At 35.9% G+C, this 20,689-nt stretch overlaps 1 protein-coding gene across 1 annotated transcript; it reads right to left on the reverse strand.

The window, feature by feature from the left end:
• Positions 1-1,340: 1,340 nt before the first annotated feature.
• LOC135692157 (UPF0193 protein EVG1 homolog) lies at positions 1,341-9,745 on the reverse strand. The gene is made up of 6 exons (XM_065210210.2): positions 9,588-9,745; positions 8,981-9,043; positions 6,385-6,573; positions 5,411-5,542; positions 4,285-4,385; positions 1,341-3,091 (listed from the first exon to the last, which is right to left on the reverse strand). Exons 1-6 carry the CDS (start codon positions 9,679-9,681, stop codon positions 3,023-3,025), a joined length of 648 nt encoding a protein of 215 aa, XP_065066282.2. The 5' UTR covers positions 9,682-9,745; the 3' UTR covers positions 1,341-3,022.
• Between the last annotated feature and the right edge of the window lie 10,944 nt (positions 9,746-20,689).

Consider the following 20,689-nt stretch of genomic DNA (forward strand, 5'->3'; position numbering starts at 1 on the left):
ACTTGCAAGGGTGGGTGGGCCTGACAGGGATCAGAAACAGGAGAGAATGCAGGGCCCCGCGAGAACAATTTCTGTGATAATTTATTCAAATATTCTAATAGATTTTTACTCAGCAGTATTCACAAATTGCTAGATTACAAACTGATAGGCGAATAGGAAATTTGGTCGATATTCGAGAAATTTTACAAGAACCTAAGGCCTAAGGTCGACTAATTTTTCAACCAATTTTTTTTATATTGAGCTACTTTGCATCAATTAATATTAGTCTTTTAAGTATTGCAGTCTGCTATAATCTCTCCAAGTTAAGTCTGCGTTCACTTTAATAGGGTACTGGTAGGGAGTCCAGACGACGTCATAAAATGCTCTGAAATTTGTAAACTGTCATGACGTTGATTAATTATTATAAGAACAAAGGGATTTTTATTGTTTCTAATCCCCCTTTAATTTATCGCTTTGTAAAAAATATGGCGGAGCGCTGGAATCGTGTTTAGGCCATTGTTCCAGCTATTGTTCTCGTTAACCAATCCACAACGAGACAGATTGTCTTTAACTTTGTGATGCTTTGCTTCAGCACAAATCAGAGTTTTATTTGATGCATCTTGTACAATTATATTCTGTTAGATTTTGCGTAGAACAGGGTATTTATCTTGTCTGGTCGCATTTCATTCATTTTGCCGCCATGGTTCGAATTCATTCGCAGGTCGAAATGCGACGGGTTTGCCGATTTCTTGCTTGGGTTCTCTTGGAGGGCTATGACTTGTAATAAATGCTTAGGCTGCGTTTACACGATACCGGATTACTTACGTATCGGATTACTTTTCATATCGGATAGGGGTCCCGTTTACACGTCCCCGCATTAATACGTCCGGTACCACTTTTACGGAGTGAAATCACTCCGCTGTGAAACTGAAAGTGGTATGAAAAGTGATCCGATACATCCCGTACCACATTCCATCTCGTGTAAACGGGTGAATCCTGAATCCGATACGCTTTCACTCCGGAACCTCGTTCTGAATCTCAAGGAAAGTTCTCATCAACGGATTCTACATCTTTACTCTTCGGGTAACGTTCGCCAAAAACTATTTTATCTTGTCATCATTCGACATTACATCTTTTCAATCCCTTCCCTCGAAAAGGCAATCACTGGCATATGCTGCAATTCAACTTCTGCCTCCCCCTTCTGCTTACATTCTCTTCTTCTATGCCACTAGCCAGCACTCATATTTTATAGAGAATTACCTGCCAGGAATCACTACCAAGATGTAAATAGTTAAGATCTATTTACTTGGCAGGTTAGAATTACCATATAGGTTCATTCGTCTTGAAGATCAAATTCTATATCAAAGTCAGAGGACTGTATAATTTCTTATTCGAATTAAAATGCAAGATAAAGTATAAACATCAGCGAATATAATGACATGAACAACCACGAATTATTAATCAGAGAGAAGAATTAACGTCCAGAGAGAAGAAATAACTTAAGAATTTTAACGAAGTCACCTCTATCCAATAAGGTCTTGATTTAGTACTATTCTAAATATTGTTCTTTATGTGAATCGTTCTATCGATCTTCTTTCCTCGTGATTGGCGTTCGCATCTATCGAGAGTTTTTTGAGAGATATAGTTCACGTCGTTCCTTTCGAGTTCGTAAGCAAGAATTCTTCTATTCAACTGAGTGCAATCGCAACAACAACCACTATATACAAAAGAATGAGAGAAAGAGAGAGAGAGGTAGATAGGAAGGAGCGCTCACAATTTCCTACATATTCTTTACTAAAGTGATACTTTTTCCCGAGACCTTCCTCTCCTCAGTAGACTAACGAAATCAAATTAAAAGAAGTATCCTGCACAGTGAATAGCGGAGCGTTGTCGCGTAAACAGGATGAAAACGGTATGAAGATCAATCCGGTATCGTGTAAACGCAGTCTAAACGGTATGCTTTTCATATCGGATAGCTGAGACCAATCCGATATGAAAAGCAATCCGGTATCGTGTAAATGCAGCCTTAATGTAGATCAAATAAAGCCTTCATATGATAATGGGGTTTCGGTTATTTCTCAGCACTCTAGGCACAAAGGTTCCAATTCTCCCGATTTGGGCGAGAGTCTCCTTTTTCGTTTTTAAACCTAACCTCTCGCTTTAAAGAAATCTTTTCATAAATCCATTTTTGACAAACATTTTGAACAAATAAGGAAGAGCTATTTGAGTGTACGCTGTCTTTGATTCGGACGTTCCCAGTGCCGTTAGCAAGGGTGAATTTTGTAATCAGATGGTTTGCTTAAATCTTTGCATAAATTTTTCAAAATTTACGGTTCACTAAGCCGTTATTAACGGTTCACATGCAAATCATCATCAAATTGTCAGGTATTTGGTGATAAGAAATGAATCGGCAGTGCCACATTGTTTCTAACTATGACTTCAGTTCTTTTCAGATTAATTGTTTAGTTGTTTTACTGATACCAGGGTTTTCCAGGGTTGGCCAGATGTGTTACAGGCAATTGCATGCTTGTCGCCTGTGCTAAGTCAATGCATTTTTTACTGGGCCACCAGACCTCTTTCTCTCTCTTCTCTATGATATTAGTATTGTAATAAAGGATGACAGAAAATCAAAATCCTGGGCTCATTTTATCTAGTGAGGTTTTTTATTGATGGGAAGCTTGTCTATAAAACACTGACATTGGGCGTTCTACTTAACTGGTCGGGAGTCACGAGCATTTTGTGCAGACAATATTGCTTAAAGGATTCTAACTATGGACTATCCTGAAGGTTTATCCTTCGCAAATACCTACAGCAACCTGTGAAATACCTACATACATCTGAATCACACAAAAAATAATGTCATGCGAGCTACTATGACTAAACACTGCAAACACTAAGTATGAGAAAAGAAGGATACACCACTTTTTACAATCAGAAGAAAAACAGAAATCGTCCCAAAATTACATTTCAGTTATCTATCAAGAATGTCCCACTTAATTCTTCGAGGATTAAAAATTCCGCTGCAATCGAATGAACGTCCCTCTCAAGAAACGGAGTTTGCTTCTAATTCTTCACTTCGTTCTTTGTCGATGATTTCAAGTTCCCGTATTTTCTGTAGAGAAAAAAGTTTTTTCAGGCCCAATTAGAAATACAGCTTGGAAGAAATCAAACTATTAAAATGACGGATCAATCAATAAAAAAGCAAATGTAGGCCTGTGTACATATCATAGTATTTCTTATTCAGTATGCAATTCAACCCCAAATACAATAGGGAATCTAACTCTTTTCTAGCGATCTTCCTTTCCTATTTCTACATTTTTCCTCTGTTTTAGAGCATGGATTATCTTGACTTTGTCAAAAAAATCGATAACAGTTTAGATTTTTCACAGAACTATCAACCATATGGAAAGATCAACGTATCATGACGAATGTGGTAAGACATAATCGGAAAACTTGTAAAGTTAGTAAGTCTGAAAACATATAGTTTCCAAGGATTTACATTTCATTTCATGTAATTATCAGCAATATAGATACTATTGGAGTATCTATGCGTCATAGATCTGTGCTGAAAAGCTTTGGATTTTATGTTCGTTGTTAATTTGTATCTTCAAATCAAGCAGTTAACATAATATATAAGACTATAATTTAAAGTTTAAAATGTTTGAATGAATGGTGCTAAATAAGGGATGAAACTAGGGGCAAAATTGTAAGTCCATGACGCTTACATTCTCCTAAGCTGCCGATTAAAAATGCCACTAGAAAAATATTTATGAAAATGGACGCATCCAGATGTTTATCGAGCATCTAACCCTTCGATTTTAGAAATAACGTAGCAAGATGTAAATTGTAAATTTGAATTGTAGATTGTAAAAAGTTTCAACTGTTAATGTTAACTTTTGTAACAAAACTGGCTATTTTTGATTGTCCTCACGTATCATTTCTAGAATGACTATAACAAAGACTTGCCGGTTTTAGCTCATGGGAATTGATTCGTTACTAAATATCGTTCTTTTAATGTAGAAAATCTTTCATAGGAGACCAACAGAAAATGAAGACCTGGTCATAATAGCGATTCCATTCAAAAAGCCAATTTTTGCTTTCTGTTTACAGTATTTATATATCACAGAACAAAATTATATATCACAAGAAATAGGAGTTTAGAAGAAAAGGGAGATGACATCAAACAGCAATGATGACATAACCTAAAAATTTCCTAAGAAACAGTAAAAGAATTGCTGTTAAAAATTCCTGGCGTTGCTTGAAATTTCCAAACCTTGCAAAATTATTAGTTAATTGGCGATTTACCTGTGATATTTCTGTTGCTATAATTGTTCGGTACTTTTTTCCCTGCCCAAGTGCCTCCATTTCATCCAAAAATCTCCTTCTGTCTTCTATTTCAGCCATTACTTGAGAAAAAATTACAAAACATCAAAACTCCGCAATAAGTGAAGGTTGGCAGAATCATTGACTCATACGCAGTTTTTGCGGACTTCAGATCGAGCAAATCTCGTATCTTTCCTAATAGTCATAATCGGGTGCTATTTATTTCAATACCAAGATATTTGCATTGATTGGTGGCTAGTATTTTAGAGCCTCAGCTGAAAAACAATTTTCTATCCTCGTTATAATATTGGGTGACTGGCTGTCCATATTACTTGAAAACTTGCCAACTGATGCAGAATTTAAAGGGAAGGTTTAACATGATTCTTGTCATATCTAGCAGAGCGTTCCGAAAGATATGATAATGATCCACGATCTACGTTTCTTCCATGGTGGGGGTGGAGGTTTCTTCCTGGTCAAGCCAAGAAAAGAATAAGCTATGATCAGGTCGTATGTTGCTGCATGAAGTAATTAGGGATCATTGCTCAATAGTATCTTTCTTATAAACATTTGAGAGAGGTTTTGAGAAGATTGAAGCTAAAGAAAACAATCATGTGAGCCACAATGAGCAATGAACGACTTGGTCAATCGATTACGTTCTCTTGCGAGAAGCAGTTAATGAAGTGTGTTGCCATTTCCAGTTAGGAGACTAAGGGAATATAGACAAGTAATATGGACAGCCAGTCATCCCATATTTTAACAAGAATAGAAAACTTTTGTTGTTTAACCATCGCAATCAGTTAGTCCTTTTTAAATTTTGACAATTCTGTTTTTGTACTATGACTTGCTTTATAAGTCAATTGCATAGGCTCAAAAGAAACATTTTTATCACATGCTGAACGAATTGACTGGCAGCAGCCCTCTCGATGAGCTTTTAGGTGCCAGACAAATAGGAAACTAGTTTAATCACAATCAGTAACTTTTCAGTATTGCATATTTTAGTTGTGAGCTTACAGAGTTGCTTGCAAATAAACTAAAAACATAATTCATGTACAACTAAAATTATCGAAAAATAGTTTAATGATGAAAGGCAATTTCATTATGGACTTACCCTCTTCAAATCTGTCAATTTCCGGCTCATCTTCGACGGCTACCGGGCGCTTACTCTTTTCGTGTTGGGGACTGTCCTTGCCATAAGCCATGATATTTTGTAGCTTTTCTTTATCTTTTTCCGTTATGATTTCTAAAAATGTGAAAAACCCTCTTCTAAATAGTCTTGAAACAATGAATCCTACAACGATGACACTATACTCTTTATTCATAAGAACATGAGACTAAAAGTTGATCATAAAATTATGAGAAGATCAGGAACAAGCTGAGGCTGTGGCATTGTAAGAAGTACTTTAGGACAAAGTCTGTTTCAAAAAACTTCAAAATGAGAAAATAATTTTTGGTGGTACAAATAAAAAAAATAGCTTTGAATGAGCTATACATCAAAACATTAGATTATTGATCAAAAACTCTAAACAAGGCAATGAATATCCATAGATGTAGTTCTCAATTGGCCAAAATGAAACACAAGTACAGGAATGTAACAGTTGCAAAATAAAAGCAGCATGCATCTTGAAAATATTATTAATAGAGTCTTAGGGTGAAAATGAACATTATTTTGTCTATAAGCTGCCGGTTTTGGTTTCATTCTCGTGTAGATAGATTCTAAAAACTGCTAGATGGAAAAGCGACCGGGAACTATCTATAAGCCGAGACAGTATTCAGCAAAATCTCTTTTCTATCTGAATTTCATTTCTAATGTTGGAAGGGGCATTTTCATGTGTCCTACGGCGCCAGAATCTTATTTGCACAAAAACTGATAAATAACAGAACACTTTTAGGTGATGTAAATGCAATCTTTTTGAACGAAAAAACCGCTATTGTGTACAGAGAAGGACTTCGTTTTCACCCTTGGAATCTATTTGTAACATTTCCAATATGCATAAGTAGATACATATTTTTCTTAAGTTGATAAATGTTTTAAACAAATTAAAGTAATTCGATGCAACGAAACCACATTATAACAACACCTACTTCCTCCAACTGGTCTGTAATCATCCTTATTTCGTTCTTTTAAAATATCGATAATTTCCTTTCTTCTTTTTCCTGAATAACAAAACTGCCTAGAACCTGTCTTTTTGCATTTGGGCTCCTTTGGTTTTCCCTTTGCACCTGCTGATGTACTTGAAGTTGGAAGACACTGTACTGGCAATGACTTTCCACCTTAACAGAATACATACGTTACTATTCGGAATTGGCTGACTCAGCAATGACAAATATTATATAACCCAATATAATGGAGAGCAAGGTTTAACCGGTAAAATGTCAATAAGGAACTAGCTAAAGAGGCTGCTGATTTTTGACAAGTTAATTGCCGTTTTGAGATAAGCTCAAGCTCACGATTCTCAAATGAAGCAAATTGATAATTGACAAAAAACCATTAAGAGGTAAAGTAGTTCCAGCAAATTCTCCGCACACATGCTAGCGTAGTTATGTGGATAAATTAGAATTGACGGATACAATAAGAATTGAACAATTATTCAGAAAAAATGCAAATGTAAAAATGACAAAGAAATGATGACAAATACATCGGGCTAATGGCTCAATTTCAAAATAACTGCTTTACGATTCTATCTCCAGTTTTGCCAGTGCTCCAGAATTGCCTTCACACTCACAAAACATCACAGTGTGAATGATGAATTAGTATAATTTATTGATCATAGGATGATGACATGATATGGACATAATAATACCAAACGCAGCTTCAATTCATCATTGTGCTCTCTTGGAATCCAATTATCCAGCTCACACTCGACTCAATTTATAATAATAATAATACACGCCTTGTTATTGTGCCATATCTCCAGGGCTGATTTGTGATAAAAATAGACATAAGGCACTTAAAGGTACTTGGGAAAGTTTATGCTTGAAAATTAGAGTTACCGATCTAGCTTTAATTGAGACAGGCCGGTTTTTTAAGTTGCTACTCCAAGTTTTATGTTTAAAGGGATCATCAGGTAAATACAGCTCAACTCATACGACATCAAGCACTTCATGACAGACCAGTAAACAGTAAATTTCATTAGTGCAGAATATAAATTACATTGGACTTTTACATTGGAAAATTTTCTTAAAATTACTTAAACATTCAATAAAAATTTCCATCATAAAATCAAACTGATAAATACTTTAAAATAACTTTGTTGAAACTTAAATGTTCTTGTATTAACAATTTTGATATGTAGAGGAGTCTAAGAGTAATACAATCCAAATAAGTATGCCTTTATTGATTGCTTAACACACAAGGATTTGGCTTGCATGCAGATTCTAACCCTCATGAAGGAGATCAGAGACTGCATGCAGGCTAACAGTGATTCTAATGGTCGAATTAAATACAGAATTTTGTTCCACAAAGCTGGTGCTTGATGACTGGAGGAGCATTCTCCCACGTTTCAAACTTACGTTTTAAACAAAGATACGTTTTAAAAGGTAACCATCACAAAATGTTACTGTGATCTTAAGCAATCATAAGAATGTTGTATTCAGTTCTATTCAAATGATACAGAAACCAATGCAATTGTTTCAATAATGGGGTTATACGATTTTATAAAGAACAACTTTATAAGGAACCTACAGGTACAAACTTTTGTTTATAAGAATAGAGTCTATAACAATACTGAGGCTCAAAATCATTGAAAGTTGACAATGATGCAAGGCTCAAGCTCAACTCAAACTCAACTTTTTGTTTATTTGAGTTTTTTTGGAAAGCAAAACAAATGCGAGTTTCATGCTATGTCTTGAAGTCTGGTAAGGGAGACTGTCTTTGATTATTTAGGATGCTTTTGAAGATCTTGGACAGTGCATGTGGACTAGAATATTATTCATTAACAGATCTGAGTAAAATTTTGTGTCAGCATCTTCCAAAACTTTCTGTGCCCTATGTTTTTAGGCTACAAATTGTCCCAGTTGGCCCATTTTTTCAACCTCCTTTCCAGATCATGTTGCCCTCTTCTAGTCTACTTCATGCCCTTGTTGTAGCCATGGTACATATCTCTAAATTGTACATTTTTATAACGGGGTATGTCTGAAGAAAAGGAAATTGGACAAACTTGAAAAGGAATTCTTCTAAATGGCTTTGAAAAAAGCAGACATTTACTAAACTAAAGCTTTTCGTCTGACACTCTTCAGAGTTTAAAATGTCAGAACATAGATCGAAAAAAGGAATTCTTCATTTGCACTGCAAAAATCCTTTATGTGCAAATCAACAAAGTGTTGGCAGCACAGCACCCTCCACCCTCCCTTATGCCGTTTGGCAGCACCCCTGATACCAACTTGAGTCTGTATTTTACTGCTGTGCCTAACAATTTTAAGACATATACCCCAAAACTGCATTTGCTGTCCATTCACCATGAAGACTAGAGTAAATTTCTTAGCTTATGAAGTGCTTATGCCAAAATCTAACAAATATTAAGAGAGGATTGTTTGTTTTACTATGCTCCCTCACCTCAAGCACAAGAAGAGAACAACTAACATATACAGTAAATGTCTATTTGTTTAAATGACATTTCAACCAATGCCTTGAAACAATTTAGATATATCTCAAATCTATACCTTTGTAATTAATACTCACTTTTCATATCATCTTGTAGCTTTCGTCTTTGAAAATTAGTCAGTTTGGATTCCTCCATCATCACTATTAAAGATTTTTATTAAATAAATAATCCAAGAATATACAGCTTGAATCAACAGAGGCTTGCTAACATTTTACATTATTATCACTACAAATTTCTAAATGTGAGTAATTTCAGGCGTGCAATTCCAGATTTTCAAAATTAAATTGTATGTGCAAGAAGCAAAGTTTCCAGTATGGAATGCACCCTGGTCCGATTGTTACAAGATGAAAAATTTGCTTTCTAAATAATGTTGTTAACTACAGCAGCAAACTGGCTTTCGCAACAGCAAAGGGATGTTGTGGGCAGGTTGAGTTTTTCCAGAATCTACTTCCCTTCCATTTTGATAGGCTCTTGTAACCAAAAGTTTCGAAATTCTTCTGGTCTTCTGGTTGAAATTAATATAACAAGCAAGCAACTTATTCTCGGGGATGGATCCATGAAAATATCTGGATGAGGTATGATAGGTGTAATACATCACAACATTCCCACATTTTATTTGCCCATGTCGAGAACTGCCAAAAGTTTAAAAAGAATTCTAAAAAACTACACAGTGCGTTGAATTACCTTTCAAAAGATTTGAAGTTTCTTTGCTAACATTTTGGGGTTTTGTAGACCATAACCCGCCTTTAGCAACCGCTTGTTTAGGTCTGGCCGCCATTTTGATGTCTGCTTGCAACAGCCTCACATTCGCCCCAATTGTTTTCAGCCACCTGCGTACTGCCGAGTGAGGCAAATTTGTCTAACTTCCGCCATTTTAAATAGTGGCAAAAAGCGAGCTGCAGTAACTCAAACTCAAACTCAAAATCTTTATCAGCAAAAACAAATGTTAATTACAATATACCAAGAATTAAAAATAAGAATACAAAAGTTAGCATTTTCAAAAATTTTATTGATTAAAGGACAAGTGACACGCTTTTGGCGCCAAATTTTTTTGTTCTTTTAACTTATAGTAAAATGGTGTATGAGAGTGTTGTTGAAATATTTTTCCTCTCTGATTTCATTTTCCTACTTAAAAACCCTTTTCAAATTATGGCGGGAAATGAATCACGTGACACCGTGACGTAGATTGTGATAATTTGTTATTGCTGCTACTGGTATACAGTGCAATATTAACGTTTACAACACGCTTCTAAACGAATTCAGTTCGTCTGGACCTGTCGCGTCGTGTTTCGTAAACTCTCTATTAATTACAGGAAAATTTCGAGTTATCACAATATACGTCATTGGGTCACGTGATAAAAAGCAAAATCGCGCCCCCTGCGCCCCCTGATTATAACTTTTTGTTCTAAGCCAGGAAAAACTTACTTCTAAAAGATGATCTATAAATTAATGAAAAGAAAAGATAGGGTGAAAAGTGTGTCACTTGTCCTTTAAGTATATCAGATAAAGTGGTTATGTTATGCTGAAGGACACATGAGAAAAACTCGCGAGGAGCTATCAAGTCATATGTCCTAGTGACGTATTTAAACTCAAGATTATTCTTATAGCTTAGGACTTCTGTATGCAAAAATTTCTTGTTTTAAGGACTGATTTTCTCGTGGGTCACAACTATTTCAGTGTCTTTTCTGATGCAGGTAGTTAGAGGAGATATAAATCAGCAACATATAACAATTTTTGGGGGTTTTCAAACAGAATTTTAAAAAATATGGCCCTTTTAGTTTACGCAGTTACGGGGGAAATATAGCATTGGCCTGTCGTTCTTTTATGAGTTGAAAAAGTATATGCTTGCAATTTTTATCTTCATATAAAGAGCCTTTTGAGTCTATTATCTAATAATATAGATCACTTTAGATATATAATTCCTGAGTTTTTCTGTCTGTCGTTTAGAACCTAATAAGTAGGAAAGTGCGAATTTTTTCTATATAGTTTGTCGAATCAAATTTGTAGAATCAAAATTTGATGTGAATCAAACTTCTTTCTTCTTGATAAGGCTAAATTAGTAATCTTTGTTGTGAAAATGTACACCGAAGATATTTCATAGGCCTAAAGATAAGGGGAGGGACGCATTGTGCTGAAGAATAATTACAAGCAACGAGTGTGGCCTTGAATTAGTCTAAAAATATCAATAATTATATCAAATTAAAAATTTGTTACTATATTTGAATTCTGTTATTAATATCCAAGCATTGAATTATGACCCATTCTCGGCTTTTTCTAGAGTTAGGCCTAGATATTTCATAGCAGTTTCTGTAAACATGAAAGAAAAAGTAACTAGATCACATCTTTGTGCAAATGTCTTAAGAAAATTATGCATTAAGTGGCTAAACATTGTTGCTGGATCCGTTTTAAAATAAATCAATCATTATTTTCTGGAATTTCGACGAGACAGAAAACACCACAGCAAGCACCGCGACTTTAAATACTTGGAAATTGCACCCCTTTGCCCTTCTTCTCTTTTATCTGCACCCCTTATCCTTATTCTTGTGTGTTTTTTACATGTCAGTGCTTGTTATGTTTATCGTTGCTTGTTGGCTGCAGGAGAATGCTTCTTGTATTGTGGTATAGTCGTGAATTGTCTTATACTGTAAAACTTTAGAAATTGTATTAGCTTTACTCTGTTGCTGTTTATGTATTTTATAATTTGTATCAATTTGTAATTTTGTATATATATTAAAAGCCAAGCATGATTTTATTCCTATCCTTCGATGAGCTGACTTATTTCTGGCCATAGCAACACATCATTTAGATTGGCATCTTCACGGCCAGAATGCTGAAGATGTACTTCTTTCGCAACTACTAGGGCCTTTGCTTTCCCAACACAAAACGAAATCTGTGCAGAATCACACCCTGACAGGCCAGGCAAAATTATCACTGATGGATGGAATCGTTGTGTTTTTCTTATACTGATGAATAGTTAACTTTCGCTGGTGACCAAAGTGTACAACGATACATGAAAGAAATGAATCTGATTGAAGCTACCAGTGATGACTTCAGATGGGGAGGACTGTAGCCCCCTGCCCCCCTCTGGCGCCACCACTGTATCATACCTCTCCCTTTTTGCTGACGATGCCCTTTAATTTAGTAGCCAGAAGAACAGACGCAACTTATCTCATCTGAGGCAATTGGTGATATAAGAGGTCGACGGATTACAGTATTAACAAGCTCATTATGTCCTGTAGTTTTATCTATTTCATTTGATGTTGCTATGAAAATAGAAAGGACTTGAGAATCCAAAAGAAGATGGAGAAGAGAAGTAAATGAAACAAAGTTTAGCATTTACTTCGCATGAACATGATAATTTCACCAGAAAAAGACTATGTCGTCTAAGAAAAAAGATTTTGCAATTTTTTAAAGTTGAGGTAGTATTTTGTAGAATCTGACACTAAATGGCCGGGTTAGAATTTGTCATCTACTATTTGTGTCAAAAAATTCAGATTTTATGGAACCAAAGTTTGGAAGGCTCTTCCTAAAGAGTTAACGAAAATATCTTCTTACCCAAATTTCAAGTGTAAATGTAAATCTTACTTCATGGACAAATTTAAGGGCCAATCTTTTCATAACTATAGTTTTATTGTATAATTATATTTATTACTATATTATTGTAAATGTATTTATTTTGTGATTTTTCTTCCATCTTTTATTTGTAAACCAGTCTGAAAACAATGATATAGAAGCGCCGAAGGCGCTAGATGTCTAACTCGCGGGTACGCTATGAGGCAAATTTGTTTACTTTCGCCATTTTGAAAAGTGGCAAAAAGGAACTTGCTCCATACTAAGCCCTTATAAATTTGGTAAAAGTGAGGGTTGATTTCGTTCACTTCTCTTTCGAATGTCGATGTGAAAATTGGTGTGTGGCCTTATACTGTACTTAAATTTATGAATTGATGTTAATATTGAAATATAAGCCGAATTTTGCAAATTCCATGCAGCTAAACAGATCTGTTTGTAGAGTTGATGTAAAAGATTGTTGCTGAGAGAATGTTGTTATTTGAAATTCACTAAGGGCATCATTGTCATAGAGTAGAAGTGTTAGCAATACTTCATCGTTCAACATATTATAAGTGTGACTCTGCTGGAAAATGACAAAGTATAGTATAGTATAGTATAGTATAGTATAGTATAGGGCTTTTGCTGATATCTTTTGCTGAATGATTACTTTGTTAACATTACAGGCTCTCTTGACACTGCAGACGCTGATTTAAACTTATTATTAACGGATGGTATTGATGATCCAGTTGATATCGCAGTGAGAAAATATAGTTTGCATCCAAGTATTAAAAGAATACACGAGAATTTTCATCATTCTAAGATTTTTGAATTTACACCCGTTTCAGTAGTGGATGTAAACAATCAATTAAAAAGATTAGATCCAAAGAAAGCAACTCCTTTAGAGAGTATCCCAGGTGAAGTCCTGAAAGAAATTAAGATATCTTTCTACCTTACCTGACAGATACTTTAAATTTGTGCCTATCAGAAAATTATTTTCCTAACAAACTAAAAGATGGAGATGTTTCTTCACTTTTCAAAATGATTATGCTTTCTGTAAAAAGAATTACAGGCCAATTACTGTGTTGCCAGCGAATTCAAAATCTTTGAACGACTATTATGCGACCAGGCAATGCCCTTCGCTGGAAATTTTTTGTCGTCTTTGCTTTGTGGCTTCAGGAAAGGCTACAATACACAACACGCTCTACTAAAATTTTTAGAAACCTGTAAAATGACCTTAGACAAGGGAGGCATTGCAAGTGCTTTATTAATGGATCTATCCAAAGCCTTCGATTGCATAGACCATGAATTGTTGATAGCAAAATTGCATGCCTATGGTTTTGGTAGAGGTGCCCTACTCATGATTCATAGTTATTTGTCACAAAGGAGACAACGAGTTTAAAATAAATGGGTCGTTTAGCACTTGGAAAGTAGTTCAAAAAGGAGTCCCATAGAAAAGATTAAATTAAATGTAGGAATTGCGGTAATAGAAGAAAGTGACGAAGAAACATTACTGGGAGTTACACTAAATACAAAACTTAACTTCAAAACTCATGTGCAGACTCTTTGTAAAAAGGCCAGCCAAAAACTGCATGCTTTATCTCGCATTTCGATTTTCATGGAATCCAAAAAAATAAAACTGATGATGAACACTTTTATAATGTCACAATTCAGCTACTGCCCATTAATCTGGATGTTCCATGACAAAAATATTAATAACAAGATAAACAGGATACAGGAAAGGGCCCTTCGAATCACATACAAAGACAACACTTCTCCTTACGAGAAATTGTTAGAAAATTATATCTCGGTATCTATACAACAGAAGAAACCTACAGTTGCTCACGGTGAAATTTACAAAACAAAGAATCATTTTTAATCCCTGGTTTATGATAGAAAATTTTTGAGCAAAACTAAGAAGCTCGAGCAATTTAAACCTACCAAAAGTGAGAACAACATGCTATGGTACAGATACCGTAAGGTTCATGGGTCAAAGAATATGGGCAACCCAGGTCTTTGGTAGATCTGCAACAGTAAAATGGCATGAAACTTTTGACAGAACATAACGATGGTATAATAGCAGTTTGTTTTTAGGATGGAGAGGTAAGTCGTGAATATCCTTCATAAGAGTAAAGAAAAGAGAAACGAGTTTAGTTTTATGATCCTGGTTACTCATTTCAAAATCAAAGAAACGACCAAGATACTTAAAGGAATCGCCATTTTTGACAGCAGGTACTGTTTGGTGACAGATGAAAAGTTTCGGTTGAAATTGGAGGGATCGCGTAGAGTGTTTCTTGACACCAAAGGTAACACATTTGTCAACCCAAATGAAGTTTGCCCATTGGCACTATCTGGTAAAGCAGTTTAATAAGAGTTGGCTCTCCTTTTCTCCACTGGTAACAACAGCAGCATCATCGGCAAACTTAAACCAGTGTACTGGCTGAAACATGCGGTCATTACCATCATGGGAGGAGAAACCAAGCTGCTTATATTTATCTGATTTGATGTATTGTATGAACGTGTTGAAGCAAAGGTTGAAAAGAAGGGGGCTGAGGCAGTCACCTTGCAATACGCCGCGGCGAACGGGAATTGCAGGGGTTTGGAATTTATCGGTTATGATACAGGCTTTAAAAATCTAGATATAAGCTTGAGATCAATGATTGAATTTCCGAAGGTATATAATGATAAGCAAGAATAGCTGGTATCAGCTTGTGGTGAACTTCGCCAAAGGCGTTTTTGAGATCCAGCAAAGACACCACTAAAGATCGTTGCTTACCTTTTGACAATGACTTACCTTTTAACAAAATATTGGATAGGCTCTGTTTTCTTGAAAGAGAGAATCAAAGTCTCCAAGCAGAAAATGAAAAATTAAAAATTGAAGCTTTGAAACTTAAAGAGCCAAAAATCGGAAAAGATTTTACAAAACAATACCAAAATACCAAAAATGTATCTTGCAACGATCCTAGTTTGTTTACAGAAAAAATACCACACAAAGAACATCACCAGATAAAGAGAATCAAAGGCAGGTGCGCCCAAGAGAATTATCAAACACTGGGTCATTGTCAGAATACTCAGGTGAATATTTCAAATCAGCATCGGCCAGCAAAGATGGATGGCAAGTACCAAAATCGCGTGCAGCAAGGTATAAGACTGCCTCAATTGTGCAACCTGAAATTGAGACAAATACTCGTTTCAGCTCCCTTGCTAGCATCAGAGAATGTAATTTAATGGATAATCCGTGGGGACTGTCAGAAATAACAAAATGATATTCTATTTCAACAGCAAGATACAAATAAGGCAAAAGGCAGCAGGTACCCAGTTTAAGTGAAAGATGCAACCCTTTGGAAAATCATACGGAGGAAAATCACGAGGGACCTCCAGAAACCAATGGCTATGCTGCAGTAGCGCCACAATCAAGCAACTATCAAACAACACTACACAGAGGCGAAATCAAAGAAATGCTAGAAATGTTGTCCCAGGTGAGCAATCCTACGTTGAAGCTGTACAAAAAAGATTTCCAAATGCAACCGCTTTCACTGCTGACCCTCGGGAATGGCAAAGTAACAAAGAATTTCAAACCAATGATGACCCTAGAGGACCTCGCAAAACAAAGGTTGCAATTGTTGGAGACTTGATGCTGCGAGGGATAAGGAGACAAGATATTAACAGAGAAGTGAAACGAAAAAACACCTATGTCAAGACGTTTCCTGGTGCTACGGTGGGACATATGAAATGGCATGTCATACCATCACTGGACATGAACCCTGACCAATTAATACTTATGTGTGGAACAAACGATCTCCGAAATGACAACCCAAACCAAGTTGCAAAAGAGATCATTGAGCTGGCCATCAACATAACAAATAAAGTACAAAAAGTTGCTGTATCGAGCATTGTACGGAGAACAGACAGTTTGGGTTTGGATGAGAAGAGAATGAATGTCAATACAATATTAGAACAGGAACTACCAAAGCATGACATCGATTTTATTAAAAATGACAATATACAAGACGAAAACTTAGATCGTTGGGGACTCTACTTAAATTATACCGATAAAAACCTCCTCACAGGTAACTTTATAACCTTTTTATCAAAAGCCTGACTAAATAGTTTAGAAGTTTTCAGAGAAGATCGTAGCAGCGCTATTAAACAATTCCTCGGAAGCAAGCCCTTATCCTCTGTAAATAGTTTAGCAGGGTCTGAGTCTTTTATTTCAACTTCTAGAAAATTCTCATCAACAGAAAATTCATCAGGACCGAGTAGCGAGTCTGACAGTAACGATTTCGATGGGTCTTTTAGTCTAATGGCTGAATGTGCTGGAAACTTACTCTTAGGTTTTTTAAACATAAACAGTCTTAGAAATAAAATCACTGATCTCAGAATGATCGCTGAAAGATGTCTACCTGATGTATTACTCATAGAAGAAACAAAGTTAAACTTGGATTTTAAAACGGAATCGTTTCTCATTAATAATTACAAAAGTCCAACACGCCTGGATAGGTCTGAATTTGGAGGAGGTCTTATGCAATACTCAAAGAAAGGCATTATCTGCAAAAGGTTGCCCAATTTTGAAGTCTCGTCTCTTGAACTATTGTGTTCTGAACTCATGGTTGCAAAAAAGAAATGGATAATTTATAGTATTTACCGCCCACCAAATGCTAATATAGAAACATTTTTCTCAGATCTGTCCACGTCTTTAAATCGTGCACTGGATCGGTACGACAACATAATTGTAATGGGCGATATCAATATTGATACTCATAATGAAAAAGATCCCGGTTTCGTCAAATTAGCTTCTTTTTGTGATGTGTTCGGTCTATCCAATTTAATGACGTCGAAAACTTGCTTCACTAAGAATCACAGCTCATCAATTGAAGTTATTCTGACAAATCGACCAAGGTTCTTCCAGAAAACCTCTGTTTTCGAAACAGGTCTAAGTGACTATCATAGTCTTGTTGCTACCACTATGAAAGCAACTGTTCCTAGGTTAAAACGGAAACAAATAAAGTATCGCAGCTACAAAAGTTTGTCCAAGAGAATTTCTTGAGCGATGTAAAGCACGCCCAATTTGAATGCGACGGGACTAACCCGGATAAATCTCACGACCATCTGACAAACACTTTCCGGAATATAGTGGACAAACACGCTCCAATCAAAACGAAGTTTCTAAGGGGAAACAATGCACTCTTTATGAACCCAGAGTTGAAAAAAGCGATGTACACACGTGCTAGGCTTAAACGAAGATTGAATAAACACCCTTCAAAGCAAAATGAAGTAGCTTTCAAGAAGCAGCGAAATCACTGTGTTGCTCTTCGTAAAAAGGCCATAAAGAATCACTTCAAGAGAGTTACAAGCAATGGCCTCATGTCCAATAAAGCTTTCTGGGATCTGGTAAAACCTTTTCTCTCAAATAAGGGTGTTCTATTTGGTACCGATATTTCCCTGATTAAAGATGACAAAATAGTCACTGATGACCATGATTTAGGTGAGATTTTTAATGATTACTACATAAATATTGTCGAAAATACTTCTGGTAAGAAGCCTTCCAGTATCGCAAATGCGAATTCGATTGGCGATGATCGCGAAATTGTAAGGTTAATTCTTGACAAATACAAGGATCATCCAAGCATTCAAGCTATAGTTCAAGACTCTGAGCAAACTTTTCAATCTTTTTCTTTCAATGAGGTTACTGCTAGTGAGGTATGGCTCCAACTGAAAATGCTCGAGGGCAGTAAGTCAACAGGTGTTGATCAAATTCCACCGAAACTTGTTTCTCTCGCTAGCGATGATTTGACTGTGCCTCTTACTAAAGCCATCAATTGCAGCATTCGAAATTTCATATTTCCCCAGAATGCAAAAACTGCTGCAGTTTGCCCTTTAGACAAAGGTGAGCCCGTTCGTACTGTGGAGAGAAATTATCGTCCAGTCAGTATGCTCAACACTTTTTCCAAAATCTTTGAGAAAATTCTAAAGGAACAGCTCAGTCCTTTCCTTGATAAGACTCTTTTAATTTTTATTGCAGCTTATAGAACAGCTTATAGTACACAGCATGTTTTGATTAAACTTGTAGAGGAGTGGAAATCTAAGCTTGACAACAATTTTATTGTAGGGTCCGTTTTGATGGACCTGTCAAAAGCTTTTGATTGCATCCCGCATGATTTGATTATAGCTAAACTTCATGCATATGGTTTTGAAAAAAATGCCCTGGTTCTTGTCTATTCCTATTATAAAAAACGGAAGCAGAGTGTCCGAATAAATAACGTCTACAGTTCCTTCCAAGAAATTGTATCAGGAGTCCCACAGGGATCCCTTCTAGGTCCCATTCTTTTCAATTTCTACATAAATGACCTTTTCTCTTTTATAAAGCAAGCAACCATGTACAATTATGATGATGACAGCACGCTTGCTTTCTTTTCCAAATCCTTGCCAGTTCTCGTCAGAGACTGTCAAACTCCTAGATGTAACACTAGATTACAAACTGAACTTTGACCCACATATATCAAACCTTTGTAAAAAAAGCTGCGGCACAACTGAACGTTCTTAAGCGACTCAAGTCATTTATTGGTTTCGCTGAAAAAGAAGTTCTGGTTCAAAGTTTCGTATACTCGAATTTTAACTATTGTCCTTTAGTTTGGTATTTTTCATCTTCAAAATCACTTCAGAAAATTGAAAGGATACAGGAACGCGCGCTAAGATTTGTGTACAATGATCATAAAAGTTCCTATGATGATCTTCTTACTAGGTCAAAAAAGTGTACAATGCAAGTTGCTCGTCAAAGAACCCTCTGTATCGAAATATTCAAGACAATTTGAAATTTGAATCCACCTTTTATGCATAGCATTTTTAGTTCGAGAACATTAAAACATCCTTCTCGGAATCCTAATAACTTAAATCATTTTCGACCAAACCAAGTAACTTTCGGTTCCAAGAGCCTTAAAGCCATAGGACCTCAGATCTGGAGCTGTCTGCCAAATGAACTAAAATCAGCTGACAATCTTAACAGCTTCAAACGTATAATAAAACGATGGGATGGTCCTAGCTGCAAATGCAACGTTTGTAAATATAATGATATCAATATCAATAGAGAGTGCGGGAAAATAACCGACCCGAGCGAGGCTCGAACTCACGACCCGTCACCTCACTCTCGATATCAATATCCTGTAATATTTGTCCATTCATATCCAAGTTGCTTCATATATTTAGCTTATGTATGTACGTTTTTATTTCCTTAGTTATATCCTCTTCATTTGTTATACAGTAGATTCGATTTAGATTAGTTGTATGTGTATATATACATATATATATATGTATAGCTAGAAAAAATATTGAATTAAAATAAGGTTACAAACAAAAAGTTGCTTAATGCGAGCTTTATTTATTAAATTGCTCATCATTGCTGTGTGCTCTAATGTACCTGATACTTTTGAGGTGAAGCCTTTTTGGATTTGGTGCTCGATGAAGCCATTGTGTTTCAGAAAAGTGAAGAGCGAGTCACGTAAGCAAGAAGTGAATATTTTTAAGGGCACCGATTCTAAAGTGATTGGCCTGAAATTTGATGGATCGTCTGTGCTGTCTTTTTTGTGAATCAAGATAGTGGAGGCCTTTTTCCATTCGGTTGGTACCTTACCTGAAAGCCAGACAACACGAATTATTTCAGTAAGAAAAGAACGAAGATAGGGACTTCGTTTGAAACAGATGATGGATATCTTATCAAGAGGACAGGGAGAAGTAGAAGCTTTCATACGCCTTATGATAGAAGACTTCTATTAGAAGTAATGGTTTTGTAACTAGGTGGCTCTAGATCAAATGAATAAGATGGTTCATTGAAAGTAGGGATCCATGAAGGAATGGTGAAATGTTTGTTAAGGGCGATGGCAGAAAATGTTTTGACAAAGTATTCGGTACATCCTGCAGCAGAAAAAGTTGGAAGAGCCAAAGTTTCATATTGTAGAGTGCGTTTGACGTAATTCCAGAAATTTTTGGAAATGTAACGGTCGTGGTTTGTTATATTGGAAGATTTAGAGGGCGAGATTTGTTTTTTGATTTTATTGCGAAGAAGGTTAGAGACAAACTTGATTTCAGTTAAAGGAGCATTAGAATGTTTCAAAGTTCTGAGTTCTTTTTTCAAATTCTTGGCAGTGAAATTGGAGTATTTTTCTTTGAGATCTTCGTTGCAGTATTCCATTGTTCCACAGGTTTCTTTAAAGTAATTGTAGATGGTTTCGTTCATTAATTGGATA

This window comes from Rhopilema esculentum, chromosome 13 (genome assembly GCF_057945365.1).
Source record: "Rhopilema esculentum isolate cy_ngs chromosome 13, ASM5794536v1, whole genome shotgun sequence".
NCBI classification, from domain to species: domain Eukaryota; kingdom Metazoa; phylum Cnidaria; class Scyphozoa; order Rhizostomeae; family Rhizostomatidae; genus Rhopilema; species Rhopilema esculentum.

What these genes read in the sequence shown, in the direction of transcription:
- LOC135692157 (XM_065210210.2), bottom strand. Translation starts at nt 9,681, where the DNA reads ATGGCGGCCAGACCTAAACAAGCGGTTGCTAAAGGCGGGTTATGGTCT. An exon ending in AACTTCAAATCTTTTGAAAG is followed by an intron (nt 9,044 to 9,587) that starts GTAATTCAACGC and finishes AATCTTTAATAG; the next exon opens with TGATGATGGAGGAATCCAAA. An exon ending in GCTACAAGATGATATGAAAA is followed by an intron (nt 6,574 to 8,980) that starts GTGAGTATTAAT and finishes TATTCTGTTAAG; the next exon opens with GTGGAAAGTCATTGCCAGTA.